The sequence below is a fragment of the Pleuronectes platessa genome, chromosome 6, assembly GCF_947347685.1.
Source record: "Pleuronectes platessa chromosome 6, fPlePla1.1, whole genome shotgun sequence".
Lineage (NCBI taxonomy): Eukaryota > Metazoa > Chordata > Actinopteri > Pleuronectiformes > Pleuronectidae > Pleuronectes > Pleuronectes platessa.
The window spans coordinates 21,779,470-21,806,259 of NC_070631.1; the positions used below are offsets into that span (position 1 = coordinate 21,779,470).

The window sequence follows — 26,790 nt, forward strand, 5'->3', positions numbered from 1 at the left end:
TTTTTTATTTTTTTTAATCCTGCATTGCAAAGTTGAATATAGCAAACTCTTTTCCCAAACAAAACAGTAAAGGGTCTGTGGCAATTATTTTTTATGTTCTGTCCAGTTTCCCCCGAAACAGTTAAACCGGGAACCAACAGGAAACATTCTCCAACAAAAAAAAAAAGATGAACCTCGAAAAACAATACACAAGGAAACACCAACTACTGCTCACTGGAAGTCCACACTGCCTCTTGGCCTACTGCAGACTGCTGATGCTCTGCTCGGGCTTTTATTTGCCCCTCATTGGTTTCAGAGGGGTCTCAGCTGGGCCAGTGGAGGAGCCATAAGAGCACACACCTGGAGGAGATGTGTGAGAGAGAAAGAGAGAGAGAGAGATTTGTGAGAGAGAGTGAGAGAACACACGGCACGTAACACAAGGTTTTTTGTTTAACTGTTGAGTGTCTAATGGATCAAATGAAATAATGATGATAATAGTCACAAATCGAGTCGCTGGGAAAGTAAACAAAGGTGGAAAGAGGGAAGCTTTGTCTAAAAATGAGGCCGACAGTTTCAGGTTTTGATCTTGATATAAACTGATGCTGATTCAAATTACATCTAAATATTTATTTTTATCAGTCAATATTGATAATTCTCACAATAAATGTGCCATTGTGATACATTTTAATATTAAAGCCAGATTTTTGCTCCTATGTGAAGATTGTAGTTTTAAACGCTTCTTTATGAGCAGAGACAAAAACTTGATAAAGAGCAAAACATTTTACAAATCTGACGTAGGTCAATGATGTTTTATACCTCTTCACTGTGCAAATGCATACGAATTTTCCTGAATATATTGGATTTCATATTCATCATATTTCTGATGACAATTATATTGCCATAATAACTAATATTGTTTAATTCTCCAGCGCTAATGCTCATACACAAAATGTGATATACAATAATAATAATGATAGTTCAACTGACCTTTCCCCACAGCTTGTGCACATCTTATAAACCTGCAAACAAAGAATGAAAATGAGCTTATTCAGCTAAATTTATTTACAAATGTGTATATGTACAAACATTGCAGATGCTCTTCACAGAAAATATCCAGTTAAAGTGACCGTGCAGTTAAATAAACAGTCTTGTAGATATAGATTATATTATTGAATTATTTTTTACAATCACATTTTGCACCGAGATTTGATTTACACAACAATCAGCCGAGTCAAAGGGTAATTGAATGTGTCCAGTGCATTGTTAAATAAGTTTGTCCAAGATTCTGGGTCATCGTTGCATAATTTAAGTTTGTTTTGAATATCTAAAGGTTTGGAGGGTTGCAGATTATTTGGGTTTATGCACTTCTTTAATATTACTGGTGACGCAGAGTTGATAACAACCTGCTCTCTGGCAGGTGGGGTCCACTGGTCAACAATGAACTGAGAACACATCGCACCATAACCTGAAGGCGGCAACGCAGTTCCAGTGCCCAACAATAGGGGGCGTCAATCTACGGATCCCGTTTCCCGTTAGCCCGTCAAGCTCAGCTACCCAAACCTTGACATTGCGAAGATGGAGGCTGTGATGGTGTAGACCGTGACAAGAACTCACTGCGGAGCCGTGTTATGACAAGATACCCAGTCGGTCCAGGTAAGCGCAAACCGCGCTGCATACTCGACTGTCGAGTGAACGCTAGCGCCGTTCCAATGTTATGTAGCTAGCAGAATGACACCTAATGTCAGCGGAAGGGGCTAGCGCAGCCAACATTAGCTAAGCTAGCTAGCAGCGGCGGATAAACTACAGCGTAGTTTGTGCAAAGCTGAGAAGTTAACACACGGACCCGCTGGCTTTCCTCAACGACAGCGCATTGTCTTATCCATGGATACGGTGGCGCAGCGCAGGAAGCAGCCCCTAGCTAACTTTAGCTAATGTCATCTGCAAGATGTTTTGATGTCGATGCTAGCTCACGCTAGCAAGCTAATCATTTGCAGGAGCGTTTCCTGGTTGAGACGCCTCTGCTTGTTGTCGAGCCGACGTTTGGGATATTCGAGGGAAGTGTGTGTTTATTGTGTTTTGGTGTACCTGGCACAAGAGCCAGTTAGTGTTGAGCCAACATGATATGACGCTAGCCCCGATATCTTCATGTTTTCTATTAAAGGCAAGGACGTTGGTAGTAACATGAGAAACCTGGTGTTTTCACTGTCAAACTACACGTCAGTGCACATGACTCCAGTGCTTTACAACAAGGTTTAATGATAAGTTACCCTTCTTTATTTCCCCGTGCACGCATCAAATGCATTTATGTTTTCTTTCCATCCAAATACTCAAGACAAGTGTACACCAGTTAAAGGTTCAGTGTGTAATATTTAGTTAAAAGGGATCTATCAGCAGAAACTGAATACAAAATAATCCTAGTGTGTTTCCTCTAAATTGTATGAACGGTTGTTTCCTCTACTCTAGAATGGGCCCTTTGTATTTAAATACTTTATATTTACATCTGGAGCGGCTCCTCTCTACAGAGGCCACCCTGTTTTTTTACAGTAAGCCAAACTGGACAAACTAAACACCTTGTGCGTTTTTATGACGACTGAAAGCTAGCACAGGTTCTCCTTCAGGTTTGGAAGGGTAGGGTAGGGTAAGGTGAGCGGAATTCAGCTGCAACTTGCAACTTCACCACTAGATTTCACTTAATTCTGCACACTGAAACTTTAAACAACTTAAAACTGATATTGTCATAAAGATCAATACGATTTCCGATCAAGAAATCGAATAGTGTTTTACTCTCATCAGAAGCCACTTAGCTGTGATAGTATTAACACAACATTGACCCTTCTGGATCTGTGTGTCTGCAGGTGGAGGCAGGTGGTGTGAGTAGAGTGCAATAAACATCTGCAGCATGTACTCCGAGTGGCGCTCGCTGCAGCTGGTGGTGCAGAGCGACCAGGGCCACCTCAGTGTTCTGCACACCTTTCCCAACAATGTGGGCACGGAGGTGGCGAATGCTGTGGTCAAACCTCTGGGCACAGCTGTGAGCCCTGTTGCCACAGAGAACATCCTCAAGACAGACAAGGAGGTAAGTGTTCTGTATTTACATAGCACTTTGCTGGTCTTGATGACAAAAGCTCTTTACTGTACAGTAACATACACGTACACACTCACATACATTGCATTATGGTCAACACTTTCTCTATCACAAATCAATGACACACTGCCAGCACAGCTGTCAGGAGCAAATTGGGGTTCAGAATCATGCCCAAGGACAATTAGACAGATGAGGAAGAGGTCCGTACTGGTAGACAACACTGTTTGCCACACTGTGTAGTGGTGCTATTGCTGTGCTTGGTTTGTTTTTTGAAAACATCGTTATCCATTAGATCAGTCTAAAAAAACAATAATGTCACCGTACTTTTTCTATGTGGTCATGTAACTTAAAGATAGAACAATGGGGTTAGTCTTTGCAAAAGTACAAAAACATCTGATCTCTTAAAATGAGGTTAAACTACTGAAAAATTCTGTTTGGAATGTGATGCAGATCATTTTTGTGTACCTGCTCAGTGTGACCATAGTGTTGGTCATTCTGCACAATTCTTGTTCGATATATTGATAAGAGCTGTAATCAACTTGAAGGACTAGCCTCTACATCACTGGATTTATCTTCTGTCCTTCTACATACAGTAGATTGTTTCACAGTTGGGATAATAGCATTAGTGTTGACCGTGATTTAGACCACATGCAATGTTTGACATTGAGGCCATTTTTGTGTCATGGGATCTCTGTTTACTCTGTCAACATCCTTCTAAATGCCTGTAGGCAAAACCCAGATGGGCTGTTATAAGTTTTTGAGATCAGAAGTGTCTCTGGTGTAGCTACTGTTGCATATAAAGGCCTGAGTGAGGAAGTACTCTGTAGGATCTGTATCATTTACCTGAAACATGGCAGACAATTAGTGCTGTCGGTGCAGCTCTGCTTTTACTTCACTTTTCATGTAGACAAAACTGAACACAGATTGGGTGCCGATGCGTTTATTTTCTCTAAATATTGTGCATTTATTATTTACTAATTTAAAGAAATGGTAAATGGCTTTTTGGTATATCCTAAAACTTCTGGGTCAAATGATATATATATATATATAAAGTGATAAACAATATAAGTATGTTTAATTGACAAAACCCAGAACTGGCTTCCCAGCACCTCGTCCATCTCTCTCATCTCTTTGTCAGGATTTTCTGCACAAGTGGTTCGCCTCATGTCTTATGCCGTTGGTACCTGTCAATTAATAGCTGCGAATTGGCTAGGGACCGGAGTTAGCGGGAAGTAGGGTACGTTACTATTCTAGCACAAAGGGAGAGGGATAAATGCCAGAAGGGGCAGTAATTTGTTGTGCCCTCTACTGTAATTCTCTAGTAACAGACATATAATAGAAGCAAGGACGTGAACAATAACATTGTCGTTACATTAACCCAGCGCAAGGGATTCAACTTAGTAGTTATTGGTTAAAAGTTTCTGATCTGTTTGTTATATTTAGTATATAGACTACATAGACACACACACACAGACACACACACACACGTACGCACACAAACACATGCACAATCATGGGTAATAAGACCTGAGTGGGACAACCTCTGTCTTTGTTGTCCCTTAGAAATGTGCACCAATGTTTAAATTCCACAGTTGTAGAGTTCATTCATCTCTTGCCATTTGTTTTTTGATCTGTTTTAGACTTAGCAATAAACTAAGAACCATGTGTATGAGAGATGAGGTGTAATGTTATTAACATCATCCTCTCACCACAAAACTTTGGCCATCCGTGCTAAAAGACAGATAGGTTTCCTAGATGTACTCAATGCTAATTCTTACTCACTTGACATAATGCAGACTGACAGTACAGTGTCATATCAACAGAATGACAAGATATAAGAGGATATATTCCTGTTAAACTTGGTTTTCAGAACTGGCATTCTTTCTCTGTTTTATACAGTGAGATACAAGACAAGATATATGCTTTACTGCAGTATGCTACATAATGCTGCAAAATAATCAATATCTCAGAAAATAGAATATTAAATCTAATTAATGAGACTGGTTTTGCTCTTAGGTAAAGTGGACCATGGAAGTGCTGTGTTATGGCCTCACCCTCCCTTTAGAAGGGGACACGGTCAAGCTGTGTGTAGATGTGTACACAGACTGGATGATGGCCCTGGTGTCGCCCAGGGACTCGATGCCTCAGCCTGTGGTGAAGGAGCCCAATATGTATGTCCAGTCCATCCTTAAACATCTTTACAACGTGTTCGTACCAAGGTATGTGAGAAATGTTCACAGATGAGCCTTTGTTCATCTCTTCCTTTTTGTTTTCATTTTTTTTAAATCTAAACGAATACGATATGCATGTTGTCTGTTTTTGCACCGTGTTTGCTACTGTTAACAGTCATTCCATATAAATCTGTGACTGTTTATGTAACTCTTCATGCCTGCTGTTTCCTCTTCACTTCCTCTCCGGCTCCTTCTCTCCCTCTCGTTTCCTTCCTGGTCCCCTCATTTCAAACACATCCTCTTCCCCTCCAGGCCTGACCAGCACAGTCTGAACCACATTAGGCTTTGCCAGCAGGTTCTGACTGCTGTCCAGAAACTGGCAAGAGAGTCTGTGTCCATGGTTAGGGAAACCTGGGAGGTGCTGCTGCTCTTCCTGCTACGCATCAATGACACCTTACTTGCCCCACCCACAGTTGGAGGTAAAAGTAATAGATATTTTGCGGAATGAGAGTGATATGAAAGTTTAAATGATGAGAAAGTTTGGATGTAATTGTGTGGACATCATCAGAATAATTCATGTCGGAAAACGGTTTGAGTTATTAGTGATAATTACTAACAACAGTAACAACCTGCAATTCCCACATCCTTTAGTTGGCGTGGCAGAGAAACTGGCAGAGAAATTGATGGCAGTGCTGTTCGAGGTGTGGCTGCTGGCATGCGCCCGCTGTTTTCCCACGCCACCGTACTGGAAGACAGCTCGGGAGATGCTGGCCAATTGGAGACACCACCCTCCTGTCGTAGAGCAGTGGAGCAGAGTGGCCTGTGCCCTGACCTCCAGGTTGGAAACACATCAACTAAAATAGTGTTTATAGTGTATTGCTGAATTGTTTCCACAATTGTTTCCCACAGCTAGTTGGCTTGTTTAACCTGTTAAACACCTGTATTCACAGAGGGGAGCAGCAAACCTACTTGTAGTTACCTCTGAAGTGGCAAATACTGTTTATCGGTGGTTGTAATTCTGACTATAGGAGACACAAAAATAAACGTTCTCTTTTGTTAAGGGATTTCCAGAGTCTGTATTTTCTACTGAGACAATGTGTTTGTTTCGGTTGTTTTCTTCAATTCAGGCTTTTGCGCTTCACCCACGGACCGTCCTTCCCTCCGTTTAAAGTTCCTGATGAGGATGCCAACCTGATTCCTCTGGAGATGGACAATGACTGTGTGGCACAGACGTGGTACCGCTTTCTCCACATGCTTAGGTGAATATTTATTAGATTGCATTCTCTGGGGTCCAACTTGAAAACTTCCTTGTTAAACTAACCCTAATGGACACAATTGTTTTCTTTGTTCATTGGGTTTAAAAGAGAAGGAAGTAATTGCACATAGAGGAAATAAAGCACCTCCCATGATTCCCATAAAACATTTCTCTGTTCTATCTTCTTTACTTCCATCTTTTATGCATTTATTTAACTTTTATCTTATCCTTTTTGTTTTTCTTTCTCATTCTTATTCATAGATTCATACATTTAAGGTCCCTTTTTTTGTCGTCAGTCCCGAACATGTTCAAAAACCTAAAATAGTCACAATGATCCCAGTAAAAGACATTCAAATAAATTGGATTCCATTATAACCAAGTGATTGGTTAATCTGGTAGAGGATATATCTAAACAAGCTTATTTAAGTTGTCTGTTTAATGAATTCACTAACTGTCCATTTATTTCCAGCAATCCAGTGGACCTGAGCAACCCTGCGATAGTGAGCACCACTCCAAAGTTTCAGGAACAGTTTCTAAACTCCAGCGGTATCCCTCATGAAGTGGTCCTGCATCCGTGTTTGAAACAGCTCCCCCAGATCTTCTTCAGGGCCATGAGGGGGGTCAGCTGCCTAGTAGATGCCTTCCTGGGTAAGAGGGACATTTGGGGAGACTTTTTAACCTAAATGTTTAAAAATTAAAAAAAGGATATTTGAGAAGGAAGTGGTGAGACTTATCAGAAGGATTCAACAGCTGTTTCAGAAGTTTTAGCAAATGAACCATAAATCATGTCAACATAAGGTTTGGTTCATGTAAAAAGAAAATGCTTTTGTGGTGTGGGATGATGATGATTTGCAGAGTGTGTCCTTCCTAACATTTTGGTTTACAAAAATAAAAGCGGCTGTAGTGTTAACTCTGATCTCTCCAAAGCATCACTCCTGTTGTTACAAGTTAATTTTAGTACTGTGTTGAGATCAATGGATACCAACGGCTTCTGGAAGGAAGGAAAAATACATATGTAGTATTTAAAAAAGGGTAAGTAGAAACATAAAGTATATGTGTTGAGTGGTGAAGTTTTTATGTACTAGGAGCCAGCAATCCAGCCTTTGTTCCTTTCACACAGGCAACAGTGATCAAGATGGAGGATGTCAGTCAGTCAATACTACCTGTTTGAAAACCTCTAAATAGAAACGTATCAGTTTGTATTCTTCTCTTTACACTGTAGGTGTCTCTGTTGAAAAGAGAGATGTACGGGAGAGGGTGTTCACTTTTTCCCCAGTGCTGCTCCTTCATGGTACACTCATCAACTGACGCGTCAAATAATGAGATGGGCATATAATGGTCTATTTCATTTGTGGTGATGATGTTAACAACTGGGATTAGTTTTGCTGTAGTGCAATGATGCGTTTGGAATGAACCACAAGATCTTCAACAAGGTGTCTCCTGAGGGCATGACAAGTCAATCAAGATGGATGGAGATCAGTTACTTGTGATTTGTTTTTAACTGCATGTCAACAAATGAATATTGTCTATGATCACCTCACATACTCTGAAGTCTCTTCACTTCCTTCTTTCTTTCTTACCATGAGAAATTGGTAGATTGATTATATTTAACCAAACAAAGTACAGGCTGCTGGAAAATTTAATGAGACTAATCAGACAATCCCAATCTCCCCAGCCCCCACTGAGGGGGCAAAGGCAAACTGTTCGGCCCAGTTCATTTTTACCTCTCCTTCAACAGGTATATCACGTCCCAGAGCTGACAGTGCCCCGCCCACCCCGGTCAACAGAATGAGCATGTCCCCACCCCCCTCGATCACCAACACCACGCCCCCTCACAGCCGCAAGCAGCGGCACACCGTGGTCACCAAAACCACAAGCAAGAGTTCAACTGTAAGTGCATTAAACCATAAAAAATATAGAGTGGTAGAGTTATAAGAGCACTTTTTTTCTGCTGTATTACAGACAGATTAATGTTAAAACAAATGTAACATAGTGTGTTTATGATTTCCTGCCATTTCTTCTTAATTTATGTGAAGTGATTTGAAGAAATCCTCTTTTTAACTCATTTTTGTGTGATGTGTTAGTTAAACCGTTTTCAGACCGGGGTTTCTCCTGCTAGCCCCCTAGGAGAAACTCTGGATAATATTTACACGCCATGTCCTGCCTACTGCATGCTGCATCACCCCACACCTAAAACCACCGGAGATTTCTGTGTTGTTGTGAACGCGTCAGAGTTAATGTCTGAAAACGGCTTTAGTTACACTGATCCAATTGTGGAAACCCTAGTCACATATCTTTCTCTGTCCCTTCCCACCCTGCAGAGCAGTGGTAGTCAACCAACCAAAGCATCCCAGCAGCAACAGCAGCAGCAGCAGCAAAATTCGTCCTCCCCGACCCTGCTCTCCAGCCCCAACCAGAACAGCTGGGAGTCTCGGCCTCTGCCCGCCCCGGCAAGGCCGAAGGTTAACAGCATCCTTAACCTGTTCGGCCAGTGGCTTTTTGACGCTGCTCTGGTGCACTGTAAGCTCCACAGCGGCCTCAGCAGAGACCCTAGCATGACCGGTAAGAAGTGAGACAGGGGCTATAGTGTTTCCATTAATGCATGGTCGGGTGGGTGTTTTGTTGCTGTCATTAGTATACATGTTTTTGTGGAATTCTCTGTGTTGTCTGTGTTATTTATTATTGTATGTCGTTGGGATATCCTATCCTTTTTTCACCATTTTCTCAGAAAATTCTTTGTGCTTTTCTGTATGTGAAGGGCTTGGTTAGAAGTGGCCTGGTATGAGATTTCCATCTGATTCTAATTCATTTGCATCTACCAATTGTTTAAACATGGCTACAACTGCATATAGACTACAAGCACCTGGTGAGGACTTCATATAGAACAATTGTACTGGTAAATTCATGGCTAGAGGAGTCAACAACAACAACACACAAAGCACTTAGCATTTGAAAATACATTTGGCATACCATTGGCTCTCCCATTTATTTTTCTCATTTTGGTGTAGTGTCCTGCATGTGTCTACCATGTCTGACTAATGTTAAAGAGTTGTAATGGGTCACAAGTCATGTTTTGAGGAGAACAAAAAAGCAATTCATGCCTGATATGAATTGATCCCAAAATACTGGATTTGCTTTGATTTTGTGTCTCTCCACTATTTCTGTTATCTTGCAGCCTCTTTTATCCAAATTCTCCTTTCTTATAAATCTTGTAAGTAGGAACGGCAGTTTTTTTTCCTCGCTTGATTTGCGTTTCTTGACAAATTGTCCTGCTTTTTAGTTGAGTTCCTCATGATCATTGCCATTATCACCATGGTTTTTCTGTTCCCACTCCTTGTCATACATATGAAAGTTCACCAGCGTTCTCCGAGCGTTTCTTCAGAGGTGATGGGTTTCACCAGCTGACCACTTGTCTCGATCATACCGTTGCCAGTTTGTGACGCCACCCCCGTTTTAAGTTCTCATTTTCTTTTTCTTTGAGTCACACTAATCCTTATTGTTTAGTTTCAGCCCCCTCCTCAAGTCCAGCATTAATGTTTTGTTCCTTGTATTTTCCTTTTGTCAGTTCACTTGAGTTTTGATTTTATTGGTTTGGTGCCTCAATGCATGAAGTGAATGTTCTTTAGCTCGAGTGACAGTCATATAATTGTGGCAGCGAGGGAGCTGACACAGGGATTTTGTGAAATAGTCTTGCAGCACAGAATGACTGACACATTTTATTACCAGCACATTTTACCTTGTCATGCTTTGTGCCAGTAATAGATAGAGCGTCTGTGGCAAACTCTTTGTGTCAGAGTTCCCTTTATTGAATGCTTTTAAAAGATATGAGTGTGTTTGCCGTCATTTGAGTCTTTGTTTTATCTTTTTTTTTTCTCATAGTAATGATTAAATGTCTGCTTTGTTGTGCTTTAGTTTTTCCAGTAATTTTTTTTTTTGTTCTGTGCATATAATAGACACATGTATGTCTATTTTTGCCTGTTTCTCATACATGCATGAATACTAATGACGACATTACAATTCAGTGTCCTTTCATTCTCTGTCTCTTCCCGTTCTCTACAGCGATAGCCACTCAAGTAGGTCTGGAGCTGAGAAGGAAGGGTTCTCAAATGTCCAATGACTCCATGGTGTCAAACCCCATGTTTGACGCCAACGAGTTCCCAGAGAGCTATGAGGCTGGACGAGCCGAGGCCTGTGGGACTCTCTGCCGCATCTTCTGTAGCAAGAAAACTGGAGAAGAGATTCTGCCTGTTTATCTTTCCAGGTAACAACTTTTTTTATTCTATTAATACCAGATTTTAGATCCGGCATTAACATCAGCCTAACCCCTGGGCCACACCGCCCACCTCACTTACACGTGAATATCTAGGTTTTCATTTCATCGCTGCAGCAGCATGTTATCTAGACCTTTGATGTCTAACTGATTTTTAATAGGCAAAAATTGACAGAAAGATCTGTTGATTGTCATATTGGCAACTTTACATAAAAGTGAAACTATTCACTATAGTTTATGGTCTGAGGTATGTCTGAATATGTCAAAGACATTAAATTATAGTTTCGTTTCAACAATTCTATGTTAATAAAATAAAGAATGGAGGCTAAACAGTACTGTATAGTCATAATAGAAAACAATGGGCTGTATTTATAAATGAGGGTACTATATGACTGCTCATTGAAAGTGAGACTAAATCAGCTTCACCAGCCACCTGGTGGCTGACTACATTACAGGTCATAAATTCCACCTTGCCGTCTAGAAATTAGTACATAAAGCTTTAAGTACCCATAAGGCACTTCGGGCAAGAATGAGTGTTTATAATATGGGAAATGTATTTAAGTGTGTATTTACAGACGTCAGTATTCATGTTTGAAAATCAACAATTACTATTTATTATATCACCTCATTATTAACAGCTATGTACCACTTCAGATTGTCCAAAACATTTCCTTGTTTCTTTCATTCTCAAATTCATACAGACGATATTGGTCCTAAAATATATAACAGACTATCTACATTTAATTTTAAAATACAATATTATATAGTTAGGGGGGAAAGCAGCGTTGAAGTCAGCAAGTGTTTTGTTTTATTCCCTTAAGAGATGTAGGTCTTGAGCTTCTATGTATTGGCCAAGTCAGTGGGTGGGACATGGAGCAAACTAAAAACCCAAAGTACAGGTCAAATACATTTGTTAAACATGATGTATGGTCTAGTTATACTTTTTCCATTAGTGTAGTACCTATTTGTTATTTAATGCTATAAAAATGGGGTGAAACTTCATGTTTCAAAACTGCATGAGTCATGATTGGTCATCCACACCTGAGACCTTGCTACTGCAGTCTACAAATGCACAAGATGGCAGTAGAGGATAGTGGAGGCTTATTGTTAATCCAGTTAATAGGAGGTAAAGTTTAGTCATTTTTCAGTGTGCAAGGTCTATCTCAATAGCAGCGCCACACCGTACTGGTGCAGTAGACACACATGTGTGATTGCACGTAGCTGTCATTCAATAGGTGTGGCCCAGGCCGAACTGTGGACAATTTAATCTGTACAAATTACATGTGAATCAAATACTTCTCATCTCGTCTCTATCTGCAGGTTCTACATGGTCCTGATTCAGGGTCTCCAGATCTCTGACTTCATCTGCAGACCAGTTCTGGCTTCTATCATTCTCAACTCTTCCTCTCTCTTCTGTACTGACCTGAAGGGCATCAATGTGGTGGTGCCCTACTTCATAGCTGCCTTGGAGACTATAGTTCCAGACAGGTTAGTTTAATGAGATCGTATTTTAGAAAATAGTGGCTACTAAATATTATGTTGCAAATATATATATTTGCAACATAATAAAATCTGTTTTACAGCTGGGTTTTACACCAACCCCACTGCAAAAAAAAAAAATATATATATATATATATATTTTTTTTATATATATATATATATATATATATATATATATATATATATATATATATATATATATATATATATATATATATATATATATATTTTTTTTTTGCAGTGGGGTTGGTGTAAAACCCAGCTGTAAAACAGATTTTAGCTTTTACTATATGAGAGAGTGGCCTCGACTGGCCCCACTTGGCAGTCCCAATATATTGAGTTGATTATTCTGTGCTGAACAACAAGTAATTCAGCTTCCCTGCTCTTTTCTAATCACTCATAGAGTTGATGTTTTCCTGGGTATTCAGGGCTTTGTTATTTCTGCAACAAGGAAGTTAAATGGTAAACGGTGCTATGAGATGATCTACAGGATCAAGGATTAGTGTTTGGTGTTTACTGTAAAGTGCAAAGTGCGCAAGGCCATCCTGGGAGTGGGGCGGGACAACACACTGGCCGGTTACTCTGGCATGGTAAAAGGTCATAAGGCCTACTGTGCGTCTGCCCTATCCTGAAGCAGTAGTTATAATCATTTTGAGGATACTGTTTTAAGATTGGTCAACTGGCCCTGGCGCTAGCCTCCAATGTTCTCAAAGGCTAAGTGGTCTGGATAATGGATGGATGTCTGAAACTTGTCTCAGTGAGATTTGTTGTACTCTTCTAGGGAGCTGTCGAAATTCAAGATCTATGTAAATCCTACTGACCTAAGGAGAGCCTCCATCAACATCCTGCTCGCCATGTTGCCGTTGCCGCATCACTTTGGCAACATCAAATCAGAGGTAACAGCTTGGACTGACTTCTCTTAAAGATAATACAATGTTGTTTATAATTGTTATTGAATTGGTTTCTCATCTGCTATTTTAATGCAGGATTTAGCAGAGTTTCCTTTTTTATTTAAACATCTTTATCCCTTACCCTTTGCTTTTTTTGAGAATTTGAACAAGTTGAGGGTGTACAGCATTTTTACTTTATTTTTTAACTCTGAAAGGCTTTAGATGTTCACATAACAGTAAGAAATCAAGCCCTAGAGACTTTTATTGCTTTCCTATAAACCACGTTGTTAAGTATTGACTTTGTGTGCCTCAGGTTCTGTTGGAGGGAAAGTTCAATGAGGAGGATGGGTGGCCTCATGACCAGCCTGTGTCCTTCCTTTCCCTAAGGCTACGTCTCGTCAATGTCCTGATCGGAGCACTGCAAACTGAGACTGACCCCACTAACACTCAGCTCATTCTGGGTATCTGCTGCCCAATTTATATCCTCTTCATCTCTATTGCCTCTCCACATCCCTTAAGTCTATATATAGTTCTTTGTTAAGTTTGTCTTTCCTCCCTCTCAGGTGCAATGCTCAATATCGTTCAAGACTCGGCTCTTTTGGAGTCCATAGGTGCACAGACTGAAACAGTAAGGCTGAGATTGCTCTTTCCTGTAGCTGAATAATTAACAACGTATGATACTAGCAGCACGGTAGACTGGACTTCAAGATTGCTGTGTTTTTCTGGCATTAGGGGAGTATAGATGGGAGCCATGTGACAGTGAGGAGTCAGAGTCACAGCCGCACCAACAGCGGCATAAGTTTCACCAGCGGAGGCAGCACAGAGGCAACGAGCCCAGATTCCGAGCGTCCTGCTCAGGCCCTGCTGCGAGACTACGGTAAGACACACGGTTACATTCACACACCTATATCTTTTTGCTTGGTGAATTCACACAGTAACATCAGCTATTGGTGGTGATCATGCATACGTGGGATGAGCATCTCTAACTTAACACATTTGTTCTTCATAGCTAACGTGGTTAAAGTGGTATGGAGAGTAAAGAAGCGTTGGGTAAAATGTCTTTGTAGGTGATACAGAGTCATTTGTTGCAGTGATGCTGTGCTCTCAAACAACATTTTGACACAGTATGAAGTGCCAGAGTTATAATGTTGCTGAATCATAAGTGTTTCAAAGACTTTCTCTGGGGAGGGCTGAGCGATGTTTAACTGAACAAAAATGTCGGACAATGTGATGTTTAGAGTTTTTTTTATTAAAAAAACTGACTATCACAGCTCTCGTTTTAAATTTGTGTAATATCACTGAGCAATGTGTTGCTAACATTTTCAAGGATTCCTATTATTCAGGATTCTGCAGGATTCCTGTATAATGGGATGGTTACACCATGTTGTGCACAGAGAGTAGAATTTAGGTTAAATTTGCTCATGTCTGTTAATTTGGTGTATACTTTCCACAATGCGTGCACTTTTCATGCAGTTTAACAATAATTACCAACACTAAGTTTAACAATAATTACCAACTCTAATCAGAAGTTATTAGGCCAGTTTCAAAATGTCGACATCGGTCAGCCCTATCCCTCAGCAGTTAATTTATAATGTACCTTTTCTTCAGTCTCCTAATTTAGTTTCAAATGGTTTCCTGTTCTTATTTTCAGCACTCTGCTAACGCATGGTTCATACCTGTACCTATCTAATGTTTAGCTTCCAGGAGTTTTTCGTTGATGTGTTGAGTGCTTTGCTCTATTCTTTGTGTTTGGTATTTCGGTGTGTTATATGATCTAGCTCTTCCAGATACGGCGGCGGGGCTGCTGGTGCGCAGTATCCACCTGGTCACACAGAGGCTCAACTCTCAGTGGAGGCAAGACATGAGCATTTCACTGGCTGCCCTGGAGCTGCTGGCTGGGCTCGCTAAGGTAAAGCTAGCACCACAGAGACTCACTGTAACACTCTGCTGTCATCAGCAGGCCACAGTGTGGTTGTGGCTCAGCCTCACCCTCGGTTAAAAAATACACACAGACCTGCAGCTCTTTATACATCTGTGCCACAGATGTAGAGAAAGAGAGGGAGGTGGAAACAGTGATGTAACGTGGGTAATATCCTGAAAAATAAGGATAAAATAAGAAAATACAGGCAGAAGTTAAAGTCTCTGCAGACCAATACAATGCACAACAACTGGGTTACTAATGCCTCTTTCACAGCAAAAACAGGTATACATAGTTTATTTAAACATGTGTAAACCTGATAATAAAAGGCAATTAACTCATTTCGCCTTTTGTTTTTTCCCCCCAGTGCATCATGAATGCAATGAAAACAGAGGTGCTGTATTACCTCGCTGTGTTGCCAAATTAGAGTGTTACCTAAGTGTAATGTTTCCAACGGAATCGATTGGAGCTGGAGACGATTAAAACCTGTTTCTTCTGTAAAGTTATTTGACCCAGGAGTGAATGCTGATTGTGTCCATTCCCATTGGAGACAAAAGTAAAATTTGAACCCTAACAAATCAAAATAGTCATTATTTGGTAAGACACTTTATCTGTTATGTACCAGACTCTGCCAGAATTGTTTCCAGTGTCATGAAAGGAAGAATTTTGTTAATGTATCTAATGTGTGTCACTTTTTGGTATTTGTTCCAACCAGGTGAAGGTCGGAGTGGATTCGTCAGACCGTAAACGTGCCGTCAGCTCTATATGTGGGTACATCGTGTACCAGTGTAGCCGTCCAGCTCCTCTTCAATCTCGAGACCTCCACTCTATGATTGTAGCTGCCTTCCAGTTTCTGTGTGTTTGGCTCACAGAACATCCTGACATGCTGGATGAAAAGGTTAGTTTTAAGAATTGATGTAAAAAAAGATGTTGTTTGTTTAGAGAGGGTAAGTGTTTTGTTAAAACAAACGCTCTTTTTTGTATCAGGATTGTTTGGTAGAGGTGTTGGAGATTGTGGAGCTAGGAATATCTGGTAGCAAGTCCCGACAGGAACAGGAAGTTCGGCATAAAGGGGAGAAGGAGCACAACCCGGCTTCAATGAGGGTGAAGGACGCTGCTGAGGCAACTTTGTCCTGGTGAGACGACTCAAAGTGTATATAGAAAAGATCAGATTTAGAGTTACTGGATGTACCTACTCATAGTAATATACATTTTTATTTGTTTTATTCTTTTAATAAAGCTTTAACCATCACCATCCATTTACTTGTGTACTGGTGACCAACTGACGCAATTAAAATAAATCAAGGTGTTTGACCGACTTATCTATGGGCTTTTCAATAGCTTCAGACATCTTGGACAAAGCCACAAACACACTTCTATGAGAATGTGACCATATGCAGCTCGGATCACCTAAATGATTTCTGATTATTTGTGAGGATTTTTATGCAGTAAAATAACTTTAAATATAAAAAGAAACACCAGTTTTTCTAGAAGAAACTGGTTTTAGATATTGTACAAAATTATTTTCTGCTTCTTTATTGACATAGTTTCCCCTGCTTTTCTGCTGATCCTCGATTCAGATGACTACTATAAAGTGAAATATGCATTCATTGACCCAGTTTCATCATATTTATGTATTTGCTTTGCCTGTGGTGATCCCTAGTATCATGCAGGTGTTGGGGGCCTTCCCTTCTCCCAGCGGGCCTGCCTCCACCTGCAGCCTACTGAATGAAGACACCCTGATTCGTTACGCCAGACTCAGTGCCACAGGAGCCAGCAACTTCCGCTACTTTGTGCTGGACAACTCTGTCATCCTCGCCATGCTGGAGCAGCCTCTCGGCAACGAGCAGAGTCAGTAGCTTATCATCCATCCTTTGAATTATTATCGATTTATTGTAATGTTTGGGGGTATTAATGTGTAATAAAGATATTACTGGGTTTTCTTTTTAATGTACAAGTAGAGGCTGTATCACCCACCATGAACTTAGCACTGTTCAATTAAAATAAATAACCAGTAGGAGATCTCTGTCACCACAGACCCCAGTCCATCGGTGACAGTTTTAATCCGAGGCACAGCTGGCAGACATGCCTGGACCATGCAGCTCTTCCACCAACCCAGAGGAGCTCGGGCCAATCAGAGGGTGAGATCATGCTGTAGATTATCCGCTAATGAAAGGCAGCAATGCTGAAGAATCATCACCTTATAAATATTTTAATAAAGCATGCTAGATTTCTGTATCTCTTCACATCAGTTTCACTGATAGCACACTCCATATCTCTCAACACATCTCTCTTCCCACAGCAGGTGTTTGTTCCAGAGGGTCGTCCTCTGCCGAAAAACGATGTGGGGATAAAATACAGCGTCAAGCAGAGGCCCTTCCCTGAAGAGGTGGATAAGATTCCTCTTGTCAAGGCTGACGTCAGTATTCCTGACTTGGATGACATTGTCAGTAAAGAGGTGAGAGCAAAGCGTATTGGTCTGATATTCAAGTTATGACTAATATTAAACAAGTTCTTCTCATTGGCTGAAAGCTAAAGCAACATTGTTTGTTGTCTTTGCTGAAATAGAACCACAAGGTAAATTAATCAATCTTTGTTGCTGTATAAACTCAGGCGTGTTATTTGGACTGGCAGGATGATTCAAGAGCTACAAATACACTGAGTTATTACCCAAACGTGAGTTGTGGGAGAGGTCAAATTTCACTGGGTGTCTCTTGGATAAAAGGGTGAAATCATCTGGTTTGGTGTCAATTAAATTCTAATTGTTTTGTGTGGTTTCTCAATCCAGTGCACCACTCAGCACTTTGTAGTTTTTAACGCAATCCAAAGCAGTGTTTCCCATTAATTATCTAGACTGTGGCAGTGCGCATATTCTAATTTATCCCGCCACAGTTTAAGAATGAACCCAATTTTTTTCTCACTTTTTGCCAGGTGCTTGTGCGCAATACCGTGAGTTACTGCATGCTCGTGCTATGGTTATCTTTCACTCTTCAGTGTGTGTACCTCTCACTCTGAATCTGTATGCATGAGCACCCCAGTTACCGTCATCGATTGAATTCATTCTCTGGAAAACATTACTAAGCCACAACCAACTACAGTCTGAATCAATGACTAAAAAGAAAGTGAGCATTAAAAGCTTCAAACAAAGTTTATTAAAGGGTTGCTGCACTGGATTGGATTAGATTGCACAGGATTAGCTAATAGAATGCTAACTCCCCCTCTGTTAAAATGTTAGATCACAACACAATCACTGCTGCTCAGCACTGACTCTTCAACTTTGGGAGTTAATACCTCTGTATTTAAGTTGAAGAACTTGACTTTTGTCACTGAATCAAGTGCCATTCATCACTCAGTGTCTTGAAATTGTCTCTAAAATACGCCCCATGCCCTTTGTCTTTTCAGCTGGAGGTTCAGCATGACAGGCTTCGTATTCTGATGACCAAGCAGATAGAGTATGAGAACGCCTTGGAGCGGCACAGTGAGGACATCTGGAAGTCCAACACTTTCCCTGACCCACAGACGGACTGCAAACCTCCTCCTCCGTCACAGGAGTTCCAGACGGCGCGTCTCTTCCTCTCCCACTTTGGCTTTCTCTCTCTGGAGGCACTGAAGGTTGGTGAACATCATTTGTGTGATGGAATTAATACTAGTCATAGATTCTATTGTTAATGGTAAATGAACTGCGTTTACACATTACTTTTCTGTTCTTAACACTCAAAGCGCTTCATACACAGGTCACAATCACACACACATTCATACCGCACAACAACATTCTTCTTATATTAATGCATAATATTGATCTCATTAATACAGTTCATTTCAAATGTTTTATATGAATTTATCTTTTACAGGAGCCCAACAACAGTCGTCTACCTCCTCATCTGATTGGCCTGGAGTCATCCTTGCCAGGATTTTTTGATGACATCAGCTACCTGGACCTCCTTCCCTGTCGACCATTTGACACCGTCTTTATTTTCTACGTGAGAGCTGGACAGAAAAGTAGCCACGAGGTGAGGGAACGCTGGCTGATTGGTTGCGGTTACACACAACAGATTGTCTTTATATAATACTCAGTCACGGACTGTACATTGGGAGCACCCCCCGGGACAATATTAATTTGGATACACAACATTAATTGAACTGAATGAAGAAATAATAAATTATTAATTTAATTTATTATTAAAAAAATATGAATGTGTGTGAAACTATTTTAAAAGGCTAGTGAGACTTAAATAAATTATGATTTATAATTACCACTGTGTGAATAATTAATCAAAAATTATAATGAAACAAATTTAATTTCAAGTAACAAAATAAAAAACAGTCATTGGGAAAATACCTGCTTCCACAGACTAATTTAACTTGTCAGTGACAATTCAACACCTCAGAGTCTCACCCAAACATTATCAGGACATTCTGATGTAAATTTTGAAGTAAAAACCATAGAAATATCAAGCTTTCACCCATTTTACTCTAAATTCACTGTTTTGGTTGTGGCAACAGATGAGATTCTTGTGGCACTTGAAAAAGATGGCAAAGTGCAGTTAGTAACTGCGCTGCCTGCTTGTTTACTAATCTGGTTGCCGTTACATCAACAAATAAGGTTAGCCTACAAAATTAGAGGTCTGGTGCTTGCATGAAAAGCGTGGTCTGGAAAGGAGGCAAATTGCCAGCCTGACTTATTGTCGTAGCCCCTCAGAATACTCATTGATGAATTTTTGGATCTAGAATAATAATGGATCTATTCTTACTCCTTGTGATCAGATCCTGAGGAACGTGGAGTCATCATCGAGTGTCCAGCCTCACTTCTTGGAGTTCCTTCTGTCCTTGGGCTGGCCTGTGGACGTGGGACGCCACCCAGGTTGGACGGGACACCTTGATACCAGCTGGTCCCTGAACTCCTGCTGCGACAGCAATGATACACAACAAATAGGTGAGCTATTGGGCATTAAAACTGAAGACAAATGCACTTTATGTTGATTGTTTTTTCTATAGTAACAAATTCAATGACACACACATTTATTTACTGCAGAGGAAGCAGCTACTCCTGAGGACACAGGAGGTTCCGTGTTCAACGGGGAGAAGAAGGTTTTGTACTACGCTGATGCTCTGACAGAGATTGCCTTCGTTGTTCCATCTTTGACAGAAAACTCGGGTCAGTGTCCTCGCTTCTATGAAGTGGTTAGATATTGCATAAGCTAAAAAGCCAGTGATGGAATCAGGAATGACAGTTGCCATTTGCTCTTGTTGTTACCCAGAGGAGTCATCGGTGCACAGTGACTCCACAGTGGAGGCCGACACCAACACAGAAACAGTGCCTGGTTTACTCAAACAACCCAACCTCACACTGGAGCTCTTCCCAAACCATTCAGAAAACCTTGAGACTGCCAAGAAGGTAAGGTATAGTTTATGTGGTTGTATCAGACATGTATGTTGATTATGATTTTAGAATTTTTCAGACAAAGATTTTGCTTAAACACACCGTTTGTTGTGCTTTTTCTTTTAGCTGAGTCCTTTGGTGAAGGCAAAGAGGTCATCGACTGGAAAGTCCTTCCCACCACTGGGTCCAGAGACAAAAGTGTTCGTGGTTTGGGTGGAGCGCTTTGATGATATTGGTAGGAACCTATTCTTTATACTACCATAACCTGTAATATGAGGATACGGTATGGAAAAATATGAATCTAATCTGTAGATCATATTCTAGTTCTTTTTCAGTAAGTTACTTCTTATAAAATTGTAAAGTACTCCGTGGTGGTAAAAGGAGTTTCTTTGTGAACACTGGATTGAGGTGCATGAATGTCATTGTTTCTGTGTTTTTAGAGAACTTCCCGTTGACTGAGCTCTTGGCGGAAACCAGCACAGGCTTGGAAGCTAGCATGAGCAACAGCACTTCCTGCAGGTATACAGAAGTTTGAATTTTGCTGACAGCATGGTACGCATGCTGTTAATGTATTGGCTTAATGCAAAAATAAAGAATAACAACACCTCTGCAAAACTGTATGTAGCACAAAAAACCACTGCATAAACACACAGTGAGCAAAACAGGAAGTACAACCGGCTGTGTGCAAAAGTGAGCAAAGAAGAGGAAGTGTCACAGAGCTGTGATGATAGTATGAACTTCCTCTGGAAATCTTGGTTGTAGATAAACACCGACTGAGCCCGTGGACCACATTCTTCAAAAGAATTTAAATGTGTTGTGTGTAACCATGATGCATTTATTTCTTTAATTACAAATAATTTACTGAATGCCCAGGTCAAGATAATGAGTTGTTGGCATATTTTCTAGTTTACTTGATTGACTTTTTACTTGTCATCACAACAAACAAATAACTTGAGGCCAATACAATTTGAAAGCAGAAGCAGAGAAGGAAGCAAGTAAGACAGATACATTTCTCTGCTTACCTAGTTGTTTCATGAAATCCTGTTTTAACACTTAAGTTCAGTCAAGTGCTACATGATGGCAGCCAGGTCCGTCAAGATATATAATGCAAGTTTAAATTTGGTAAGCATATTAGAATGTCTTTTTGCTCGAGTATTAAGGATGTGTCTGGAATGGTACAGTGAAATGCAATATTACACGTCTTATTTATATTATATATGTCATAATATTGTCATGGTAGAGGCTCAGGCTGGAGTCGTATTAGGTTGCTAAGTGCTTCCCCCTCTTTGTTTGTCAACAGCTATAAACTGGATTATTTTAATTTATTACATCCAAATGCGCTCTCTCTGTGTTTTAACATTGTCCCACTCTTCCCCAAATTCAGTACATTCATAAATTATTTAACTTTCTTCAACCTTGTGTTATGTTGCAGCCTTATGCCAAAGTTAAAACACTCCTCTTGGGTCTACACTGAATGTGCCATAGTCACAAAGAGAAAACTAAAATGTTTACATTGATAACTGTTCAGACTTTTTACTGTGATACGTGAAATGATTTGTGCTTATTTACTTTAGCGTAAGGCTTTAGCATAACTAGATATGAAAAGTATGAAGGGATCTGAATACTTTGTGAATTCAATGTACTCCCGCAAGAAATTAATCACTGTAACAGTTTAAATACCCACTTCCTTTCTTTATCCTGACAAATCCCTAAATGCATTTCTATCTGTTGTTTTGCAGGTCGGGCTTACTAGAGAAGGATGTTCCACTGATCTTCATCCAGCCTCTGAAGACGGGACTCTTCAGAATTCGGCTGCATGGAGCTGTAGGCAAATTTGGCATGGTGATCCCCCTGGTGGACGGCATGGTGGTCAGCCGCAGAGCTCTAGGTAACAGCACTTGCCCTTATTTTGTCCGCACCTCCCAACCTCACTTCTTTCACTTAACAGAAAGAAAAGGGTTGTTAAATCGAAGGCTACATCAACACTTCTATGTTTTACACATCAACTCTTCTACAAATACACTTGGCGTCCTCACTACTCTGGAGTTTTAGAGACGCTAAAATGGAGACAAAAAATGAAAACATTGTGGTATGGATGTAGCCTATATGCATCAAATGGAATATGCTCCTCAATGATCATTGAGGAGCTTATTCAAATAATAATGTGCACAAAAATATTATGGTGGGGTCTTAGTTTGAAAGGCACTGGAAATACACTCAATTTTCAAAGTTGTATTATGTTTAGTATGTTTTTCTCTCAGTACATTATGGTTTGTAACTTTAAGAAGGAATGGGTGTCATCTACTCTGATCACTTAAATTGTGAGAGAGCGCCAGTGGTTTATCCGTACCATTAAATCAATGCATACCCCTTATGGCCAACAGACGGCATAATACAGGGCTCATCACTCATTGGTGCAGCTTCTCTTCACTGCAAATATTTTGTGCAACAGCAAAAAAACACAAAGCAACCTCATGAATCATTTGCAGAACAGCCACTTCATATTTTTTCCATCTAAGCTGTTTTACTGATAAATGCTGTGTTTCAATGTGCTGCTTTATATTAAATGAAAAAAGCAACAAGTGAGGTAGTAGTAGAAAGAAATTGAATTGCACGGTGGCCCTGAAGTGCAAATCATAACAACAACTGGGAAAAAGCTGCAGCAAAAACACACAAAAAACAACAAAAAGAAAACACAAAGCCAAAATAAAAAACAACGGCAAAAAAGAAAATTTGTGTTTCCAGTAAAGCCAGTAATTCAGACAGTTTGAACCCACTATCAGAGCTGTCTCCTGTCACTACTGACGACCTCACATGTTTGCGTCCTTCTCCCAGGGTTCCTGGTGCGTCAGACGGTCATCAACGTGTGCCGACGGAAGCGTCTGGAAAGTGACTTGTACAACCCGCCCCATGTGAGGCGGAAGCAGAAAATAACTGAGATTGTCCAGCGTTACCGCAACAAGCAGCTGGAGCCAGAGTTTTACACCTCGCTCTTCCATGAGGTGGGGGAGGGAAAGCCTCACCTCTAATACCCCTGCCCTGTCCTAACACTGGCTCACAAGCGCACACAGACACACACATGCTTTATACCTATACTCTTACACCATTTACATACATACACACCCACGCCACACACACACACACACACACAGAATCTTTATATTTATACTGTACTATTTTGTTATTTATATGAATACATATATCAACACTGTCTGCCTTTGACTCTGAGAGCAAAGTGTCTAAAACCATGCCAAGGTGGAAAAGCTACATTTCTGTGTCGCAGCCTCTCGCGGAACATTTGAATGGCTGAAGTTCAACGGTCTCTGCTCATTAGGTCTCATGCTTTGTGGCAAAACAGTTTCTGCTTGTCTTCAAACTGCAATACAATAGTTACACTGTTGGCCTTTCTCAACTTGTACAAAAAAAAAAAATGTTTGTTCTCTAAACCCTGTGACATGAGTGAACTTCCTGATGGTTTTGGTAATACAGAGTTGTGTCCAAAAAACCCAGATCTGTTTTTTTTGTTGTTGTAATCAAACAGATTCATAGCTGGATCTTTGCGAAGGTGACAAACATGCAAGTGTCATAAAAAAGTTAGTCGCTGCTGCTTTCAGGCAAGTTGCCTTGATAGAGCGAAGACATGATGGACATCGTTAACGGCCAATCATCTACACCCAGACGTCAGCTAAAGTCTTCCCAGTGCAAACAGAAGTTCGGCCGCTGCAGCAGCTTATTGAGTTTTTTTTGTTTTTTTCAGATGATTTACATGACTCGTGTTCTAATACTGTATGTGGGTGTAATTTTTGGAACCTGCACTGTCTCTGTACCCGTTTCAAAGTCATCCCATCTCACAGCAGCAACTGCACTGTGTTTGTGTGTGTGTCCATATATATCCTTATTTAAATAATCAACACTACAAGACGTCATAGTGTCTCCTAGACCTCCAATAGAAAGCATTTCATGATGAATTATGTCACTTTAAAAACAAATGCGTCTCAAAGTAAATTCAGTATTGAACATTTCAATCTCGGTCAAAGCTCGGTAACGGGAGAGTGTGCCGGTAAAGCAGTGACGGAGCTCCTGGAGTTTGCACTTGATGATCGCAGAGCTGATAACACAAGGACCACAAGGCCATTTTATCTTTGGAGTCTCAAACGTGTCACAGATTTGCCAATCCCATAAAACACAAACAGGTGCTGAACCAATGAATTACAGTGGAGGCAGACAAATGGAGGCGCACACACCGTCCCTCATTTCTATGCAGTTTTAATGATCATCCCAAACAACATCTCAATACAACTGAATAGAAGCGAGCGCTGCTGTGCAGGCCTCCATTCTGCTGATGACAAACAACCACGGCACAAATGAAGTGTCGACAAAATGTATGGTGATGTATTCAGAGGCCAAAATAATCACTGTAGCTAACAGCGTTTCTCACGTCCATCTTGCCTGATCACCGCTGTATTGTTTTTAATTCTAAACCCAGAAAGAGAAAATTTAACAATCATTTTGGTTGACAGAAATGAAAAGTTTTGCCTTCACAAATATTTTGTTGGGGGGGGCTTCACAGTTTCACTTTAGTTTACTCACTGTACTTTGGTCTATTCAAGCTCTCCTCACTGTCTGCCTGTAACAATGTGAATTTATTTATCACAGCGATGGGACAGGACAAACAACTCGTTTCTTATGTTTCGGAAAGTTTTAATGCACTGAGCACATTTTCTGTTTTATTTTCTATTCCCTGTGGTTCCCCTTCCATGTCTTTTTGTACTTTTGTGCATTTTGAAAGAAACCCCTGCTGAAGGAAGAGTTTTATCTTGTAAAATATGAATGAGGAAGAGGCGTTGGCGAGTTTTTAAACCTATCATGTCTAACTGTGTGACTCACTTTTTACGACCGTGCTTTATGCACATGCCTTTTTTTTGGAAGGAAAAAACAAACATTAAATATGCTTCAAAGAAACTACATACAATCAGTCATACATTGTATCCTGTGTTACTCCTCTGATCATATTTAAGGATTTGCCATGTACAGAAGCGGAGGATGATATGTAAATATATGAAAGTGTAGGGCATTTACAGGTTGTCTGTTGCATTCATCTGAGACGGCGAGAAAAAGCTATGTATGTGTGCGATTATGTGTTGGAGGATCACAATGGGTATTGAATGTAACATGCATCAATTAAAACTATAATGAGCTTTTAATTTCTCCCTTTTCCAATATGTGACTTTTTGTTCGCAGGATTTATATATGGGAAAAAAAGCATAAACAAATATCAAATTTTCCCTGCAGAGGTTGTAGATTTAGATCTCTGTTAACTCTGATAACTAGGGGCCAAATGAAATACACAGTTAATCTATGATAAATATTTGCACCACAAACTGAATGACAGCCGGCAGCGTTAGTTGTGGTCTGGTGTCAAATAAAGAGGGAGAGCAACAAAGCCTAGTATTGTAACTTGATAAAACTTGTAAAGATGCCGCAGCTAAGCCTCCGGGCCTCGGAGCTCTATCCAATTATAACGGATTGTAACTGAAAATAGTATTTTGTTCTGTTTGACTTTAACAACTAATGGTTCCCCACCTTTATTTATGTTTGCAGCATAACCACGCACCGCAGGTGTGACACCATTAACAGTCAATGTTGTGTATTTATGCTGCATCAGAAAAATCATGCTTAATGCTGAAGAGGAACAAGTCAACATGTCAAATTATGTGAAATATGGAGGGAATGATTAGGCTACAGGTAAACAAAGACCCGAAGGTGAGTGAGTTGCGCACTTTTATCTGTATCCACCAGAGGGCGCCTTTCTCTTGAATTTACCAGAGACAAATTGGATACTGTTGTGACAAACTAGAGGGGCCTAAATATTGAGCTAACTTAATTCAGTGTATTTGATGATATGTATAATTTCAAAATACATAATTAAAAGTATTTTCTGGTTCTTTCTGTGATTTCTTTTAAATGAAATCCATAACAAATTGTTTCAGTCTTAACTCATCAAGCATGTATGCTTATGATAAAGATAAAGTAGCTTTATGGCGGCTAAAGCTAGTATGGCTGTATAAAGATAATTAATGAATGTGTTAATCTGTTTTTTGAATTATTTTTATTCGGTTCCATATGATGCCCAAAAGTTCTGAAAAAACATTGATTGAAGGGAAAGCTACATTTATGCTGTTTATCGTTCTATGGTAGGATTTTTGATCAGTTTTACAGCACATACAAAGTACATACAAACTTTCTAACAAACAATAACCCAGTTTTATTACAGCTACTTTTCTGTTGGCTACTCGTTTGTTGGTAAGTCTGACATACAAATAGTGACGCCTCTGAAGATGA

General features: G+C 40.2%; 1 protein-coding gene and 1 long non-coding RNA gene across 8 annotated transcripts; one reads left to right on the forward strand and one right to left on the reverse strand.

Annotated features, from left to right (window-relative positions):
• Nucleotides 1–25: 25 nt before the first annotated feature.
• On the reverse strand, nt 26–2,027 carry LOC128441846 (uncharacterized). Its single transcript, XR_008338770.1, has 3 exons — nt 1,823–2,027; nt 967–998; nt 26–339 (listed from the first exon to the last, which is right to left on the reverse strand). It is a non-coding gene; the product is annotated as an uncharacterized LOC128441846 (long non-coding RNA).
• Nucleotides 1,492–25,652, forward strand: ralgapb (Ral GTPase activating protein non-catalytic subunit beta). Of its 7 annotated transcripts, none has more exons than XM_053423951.1 (32): nt 1,492–1,632; nt 2,835–3,055; nt 5,081–5,283; nt 5,548–5,714; nt 5,887–6,073; nt 6,363–6,494; nt 6,960–7,138; nt 7,713–7,781; nt 8,229–8,380; nt 8,812–9,052; nt 10,550–10,751; nt 12,081–12,248; nt 13,042–13,156; nt 13,464–13,611; nt 13,714–13,778; nt 13,883–14,027; nt 14,938–15,059; nt 15,784–15,966; nt 16,056–16,204; nt 16,732–16,919; nt 17,106–17,209; nt 17,371–17,526; nt 17,682–17,744; nt 18,471–18,680; nt 18,920–19,078; nt 19,833–20,001; nt 20,101–20,223; nt 20,327–20,463; nt 20,575–20,683; nt 20,889–20,967; nt 22,188–22,336; nt 23,284–25,652. In XM_053423951.1, exons 2-32 carry the CDS (start codon nt 2,879–2,881, stop codon nt 23,475–23,477), a joined length of 4,644 nt encoding a protein of 1,547 aa, XP_053279926.1. In that variant the 5' UTR covers nt 1,492–1,632; nt 2,835–2,878; the 3' UTR covers nt 23,478–25,652. The 7 variants fall into 7 exon arrangements, with proteins under 7 accessions (XP_053279926.1, XP_053279927.1, XP_053279928.1 ...); XM_053423952.1 differs by having other exon boundaries at nt 17,374–17,526; XM_053423953.1 differs by lacking the exon at nt 17,682–17,744.
• The last annotated feature ends 1,138 nt before the right edge of the window (nt 25,653–26,790 follow it).

What these genes read in the sequence shown, in the direction of transcription:
- ralgapb (XM_053423951.1), top strand. Translation starts at nt 2,879, where the DNA reads ATGTACTCCGAGTGGCGCTCGCTGCAGCTGGTGGTGCAGAGCGACCAG. An exon ending in TTGGCAACATCAAATCAGAG is followed by an intron (nt 13,157 to 13,463) that starts GTAACAGCTTGG and finishes TGTGTGCCTCAG; the next exon opens with GTTCTGTTGGAGGGAAAGTT. An exon ending in GGTCAGCCGCAGAGCTCTAG is followed by an intron (nt 22,337 to 23,283) that starts GTAACAGCACTT and finishes TCCTTCTCCCAG; the next exon opens with GGTTCCTGGTGCGTCAGACG.